General features: G+C 37.4%; 1 protein-coding gene across 1 annotated transcript in view; it reads left to right on the top strand.

The window, feature by feature from the left end:
- The window catches only part of LOC122557771 (2-oxoglutarate-Fe(II) type oxidoreductase ppzD-like), a 22,666-nt gene extending 17,236 nt beyond the window's left edge, over positions 1 to 5,430 (top strand). The window contains exons 6-8 of the mRNA XM_043705769.1: positions 1,239 to 1,384; positions 2,787 to 2,897; positions 4,449 to 5,430. Of these exons, the coding sequence (XP_043561704.1) occupies positions 1,239 to 1,384; positions 2,787 to 2,897; positions 4,449 to 4,637 (446 nt within the window). The 3' untranslated portion in view covers positions 4,638 to 5,430. The remainder of the gene's footprint in view (positions 1 to 1,238; positions 1,385 to 2,786; positions 2,898 to 4,448) is intronic.
- Positions 5,431 to 5,869: the final 439 nt, after the last annotated feature.

The following is a 5,869-nucleotide window of genomic DNA, read 5'->3' on the forward strand; positions in this document are numbered from 1 at the left end:
TTGGGGGGGGGTCTATAATACAATCCCAATAATGTGATCATCCCTTTCTTATTTCACAGTTCTACCCAAATAACTTCCCTGGATGTATTTCCAGGAATATCCTCCCTCAGCACAGCTGTAATGCTATCCCTTATCAAAAATGCCACTCCCATCCTCTCTTGCCTCCTTTTCTATCCTTCCAGTAGCATTTGTATCTTGGAACATTAAGCTCCCAGTCCTGCCCATCCCTGAGCCATGTTTCCATAATTGCTATGATATCCCAGTCCCATGTTCCTAACCATGTCCTGAGTTCATCCGCCTTCCCTGTTAGGCCCCTTGCATTGAAATCCCTTTTAATTCGATAGATTTCTGTGGTATATCTTGAGAAGAGAATACTAAAAATTTATGGAAGTAACTCTATTAATTCACACATTTGTATGAAAAGTTGCAAATATTGGATATAAAAGTTGCTTGCAACTGTTCAGCTTTGGGATGATAATGGAGCCATACTAGGGAATTAGTTAATTAGTTTTAATTAGTTAATTCGATCAAAATGAAGCTTTCCATTCCTGGAGTGAAGGAAAAAGGGATTTTATACTTACTAACCCTGAGATCCTATAAAAAGATCTCAACATCAAACACACAGTAAGTTTTTTTTAAATGTGTGGGACTGATACATAGAGAAACATTAAGTAATCATTCTGAGTCCTTCATTGTCAGATTGAAATCTGAAGTCACAGTTATTTAAGTTTCAACTCATATCCTCAACTGTGATGAAGTTTTAGATATCTTTGATCACACATATCTCGGAAAATGGTTGTTTCCCCAATTTGCTTTTTCACTGAAAATTGTCTTTGGGGAAGCAAGGAACAGAGCAGGGGAGAAGAAGAGACTTGCAGTTCTTATTGTTAAAAATTCAGTTTTTCTATTTTCTCGCTCCTGGTTTCCTAAACAACTATTCCCTAGTATGGCTCCATTATCATCCCAAAGCTGAACAGTTGCAAGCAACTTTTATATCAAATACTTGCAACTTTTCATACAAATGTGTGAATTAATAGAGTTACCTCCATAAATTTTTAATATTCTCTTCTCAAGATATACCACAGAAATCTATCGGTTAAACAAAAACAGCATGGAGGTTATCTTTCACAAATTCTTTAGTCTGATATTAAGAAAAGTGGAAAAAATAGAAACAATGGAATTCGTAAAAAAAATTAGTTCATTGTACTCATGATAAACTATTTTGAAATTCTTTAAAGGCAATAAAAATCTTACGACCCTTCGAGCTCTATATTATCCATCAGTACAGAAATCCTTTATGCAGGATCATCAGATCCGATGTGGAGAACATTCTGATTATGGAACACTCAGTTTACTCTTCCAAGATAAGACTGGAGGGTTAGAGGTAAATAAATATTTGCAATGAGATTTCAGATTTAAGTGTTTTTATTTATGAGATAAAATATTAAACCATCTTATAATCACACATGAAAAATGTGTTTTTTCTTTACCATTGTCTTTGCATTTGCTTGATTTACCAAACATTCCTAAGGCTCCTAAGGTTTATTTTTAATAAATAATTCTTTAAGCACATCCATCTTATGTCAAACAATAATGCTGTCATTTTTTATTTTCTGTTTGCATTGAATTTGTTTACAAGAAGCAGGTACTAATATGGCAGGAACAGCTGTATCTTGGCGAATGGAAGAGACCAGCAAGAACTCAGATTCCATTTTGAGTATTCACTGAGTTAACTAATTGAATGGTCATAAGTCTGTGTAGGATTGAAGCTTGAAACATTGGATGAAAAACATACAGTGTTTTCTGCCCTTGATCATATCTAACTACCTGTATGAAAAATGAATCCATGTGCATATTATATCATAACAGTACTAAGTATAATGTGGAATATGTACAAGCATTTCCTGCACCAGCAATCACTTAAGTTCTGATGCCTGTAAGTTGCCACTTTGAGAAAGTAACCAGAGGGCTCTCAGTAAATTGGCACCTTCAAGAGAAATGATAAATTGGGAAGGAAAAATGGAATGCTGTAGTTGTGGGTATGTTCGCTGAGGTGTGAAGTTGATTTGCAGACATTCCATCCCCTGTCTCGGTGACATCTTCAGTGCTTTGGAGCCTCCTGTGAAGCACTGTGTGCTGTGCCTTCTGGAATTTATTTGGTTCCATTTCTGCTGTGTTCGGTTGCGAGTTCCAGTTGTTCATTGCAGTGGTCAGTATATTAGGTCTAGGTCAATGTGTTTATTGAGGCTATGCCATGCCTCTAGAAATTCTGTGGCTGTCTTCTGTTTGGCTTGTCCTACTATTATTGTGTTGGCCCAGTCAAATTTGTGGTCCTTGTCATTGACAAGGGACAGCTGATCATGGTGTTTAGTGGCTAGATGGTGTTCATGGTTACAGATGGCTAGTTGTCTGCCGTTTGTCCTATATAGTGTTTCATACAGTCTTTTCATGGAATCTTGTAAGCCACATTTGTCTTGCACATGATGGATTTTGGATCTTTTGTTCTCATGAGTTGTGTCTGAGCATGGCTATCATTTTATGGGCTGTCATGAATCCAAGTGGTCAGAGACGTCTAGCTGTTAGTTCCAAGACTTTTTTTATATAAGGTAATGTGGCTAGTGTGTTAGGTCATGGCATATCCTCATCTTGTTGTTTGTGTGCTAGACATCTGCAGATGAAGTTATGGGGATATCTGTTCTTGGCAAAGACTTTGTAGAGGTATTCTTCTTCTTCTGTTCACAAGTTGGGAGTGTTTCACTGGTTTACACAGGTTTTCTGTATTTTAGATTCTAAACAGGTCTGGCCAGTATGTTGCTGCTCCCTACATCCAAAATACCGTTCTCATCAACATTGCTGATCTTCTGCAGAGGTGGACATCTGACAAATTATTATCAACGGTGAGATGGCACTCATCTTGGCAAAATTCAGTCATTTGATATTTAAACAGTTATTGATTTTCTTTTCACCTTCAGTGTGGTATGTAAAGATTTGTCAATATTTTAGGTTTCAAAAACTGTAGACTGAAATGAGAAAAACACAGTTTTAAAAACAGGACATTGAAAAGAATGGTTGTTAGCTTTGAAAAGCCAGTAATCCTATGCCCATGGCAAGCATCATAACTGTTTGGACAAGCTGTAATTAAAATTGCATTGCAGACTTGAGGGACTGTTAAGAGAGAGGTGCTCAGTTCTTCCCCAATTCAGGTGCATCTCTGTTCTCTGCAGTCCAAACGCAATAAACCAGAAGAAAACTATTTGTCTTGCCTGCAACAGCTGTTGTAAGCTGTAACTTGTAATTGATAAGCCAGGGAACTTTTATGAATGAGCTAGCCACTTTGTGTTGTTGCTTAATCAGAAGAAGCATATTGAGAAAGATGGCTGAAGCAACATGCTAGCCAGCAGAAGAATCATAAAGATCATCTGAACAACAAAACCTGGGAGCAAAGACTACTGAACAATCTTTCCAGTTTTTCCCGCTCCCCAATAACCTATTTTCATAGTCTCTGTTTTTGTACATGTGCATAACTGGGAATTTATAAGAGGATTAGAATTTCAATAACTAGTATTGCCAATGGTTTATTATATTTATCTGATCCTGTAGTCTAATTACTTTTAATAAAAGATGATTCTTGTTCAGTAGAGAAACAAAGTCCGTTCTTGCTGTCAACCTGGGGTCTCAAAGTCAGGCAAATTTGTACCAACTCTGCATATAGTGGAATTCAATATCCAGCATGTTCCTTTCGTAATTTGTAGCAGGTAAAAGTATCATGCTTATATGTAGACTGTATGCCATATAGGTTTGTGGATATTGCCAAACAGCATATTTCCTTGGCTGTTCTCAATAAGTCAGGTACTCGCCATACACAACAGCCAGTGCTCACAAACCTACAGCACAGTGACTAACATTTGATGCGATTCTGTAATTGGACACAATTGCTGCATACTCCTGAGTGTAAGGCTAATGGCTAATGTTATTGCAACTTTATAAAATTGTGAAATAAGTCAACAGAATAAGCTTCCAACAGGCTACAAGGCAGTAGGTACAGTTTGGAAGTGATCTTTTTTACAAATACGAAATGCCTTTGGATTGTTTGCTGGAGAGAGTCAAACTCCAATGTTCAGTTTGTTTCTTCGTATACTACTGTACAGAAATAAAATGCTTCAGTGGCTATATATAGACAAAAATATTTTTGTGAATAAAGTATGTTATTGAAATTAAAAAAGTGAGAGACAGACAGACAAACAGAGTACCATAAAGACACAAGTTGTCTGCATATTACTGAATTTCTTTGCTTTTCAGCTCAAAAAATATGTACGACTCATTCTTTGGTTGGTCAGCAACTGCAATTACCCATTGCTTGTTTGGTTAGAGTCATTGATAAAGTTACTGTTAATTCTGTTTTACAACATACAATTTAACTTGGGTAAATATTTTCTCTTTTGCTTTAGGTTCACCGAGTCGTCCTTCCAAAGTCTGAAGACAAGATGTGCAAACCTAGACAGTCGTTGGTTTTCTTTGTTGATCCAGACAGTGATGTGATGGTCACATGCTGTAATGGGCTTCAGAAGTATCCACCCATCCCGGCTCTGCAGCACATACAGGGGCGTTTGAATTCTTCAAATGTAACAAAATCCTGATCCAATGAATTAATTCATTGGCAATTGTGAGGCAAGGCTTCAAGATTATATAGAAGTCAAAAAATAAAAAGGGTATTTGATGAGATTTTTGATAAAAGCGATAATCTGATTAATTAAACTATGATTTCTGAAGGTCATTTCTCGGCATAAATTTCTGATCCCATAGTGATAATTTGGTCTCTTAGTTCATGGAACTCTACGTCTCATTCAACCTTCTGTGAGGACAATCTGAGGGGTGAAGAGCATGAATTGCCTTAGATGAAGGAAGTAGAGAGTCTGTCCCTAGAACGTTAAAAATCACACAACGCCAGGTTATAGTCCAACAGGTTTAATTGGAAGCAGTAGCTTTTGGAACGTCCCTCCTTCATCATGTGGTTGTCTGATGAAGGAGCAGCACTCTGAAAGCTAGTGCTTCCAATTAAACCTGTTGGACTATAACCTGGTGTTGTGAGATTTTTAACTTTGTACACCCCAGTCCAACACCAGCATCTCCAAACCATGTCCCTAGAACTTCCTGCTTGTTGGCTGCATGGGAAAAGTATTTCATCAAATAAATGGGGAATAAATTAGAAGGTAATGCTGGTAGATACAAAACAAAGCAGACTGCAGTTCAGTATTTTTTACGAATTTACAGTTAAAAAGTAAATGTTCATTTGTTTGATAATGCATCTGATATGTTTCAAATCAAGATGAGACTTTGTCAACTTTTCCTGAGATTACTTCCTCTCCATCATACCATTTATGGATCTGTTTTGCATGTTAATATTTTTATTAAAATGGAGAATGCCTTGACTGTTTTGTTTCAGCTGACTTTCATTGGGGTTTGATTTGATGCATATGCCCTGAACTTCTGAGCCAGTTGCACACATTACAGATTGTACACCAGTTTGTTGAGGAGCAGAGTCATATTTGTACTTGACAAAGCATTAAGGTCCAAATCTCTTTTGGGCATTTGGTCTGTCTAGCTGCCATCTCAAATGGGATAAAATACCTTTTGACTCCATTCTTATTAAATTTAGGCACTAAGAGAAGATTCTTGGCTAAATCAAATGTCTCACTGAAATCAGAATCATAGAGTCCCTATATTGAGGAAGCAGGCAATTCAGCCAGCATTCCACCCAGACCCACCCCCTGCAACCCTGCATTTTCCTAGCCTGCACATTCCCCGGACATTATCAGAAATTTAGCATGGACACTGCAGACTGTGGGAGGAAACTGGAGCACCCGAACAA

The sequence above is a fragment of the Chiloscyllium plagiosum genome, chromosome 16, assembly GCF_004010195.1.
Source record: "Chiloscyllium plagiosum isolate BGI_BamShark_2017 chromosome 16, ASM401019v2, whole genome shotgun sequence".
Classification (NCBI taxonomy): domain Eukaryota; kingdom Metazoa; phylum Chordata; class Chondrichthyes; order Orectolobiformes; family Hemiscylliidae; genus Chiloscyllium; species Chiloscyllium plagiosum.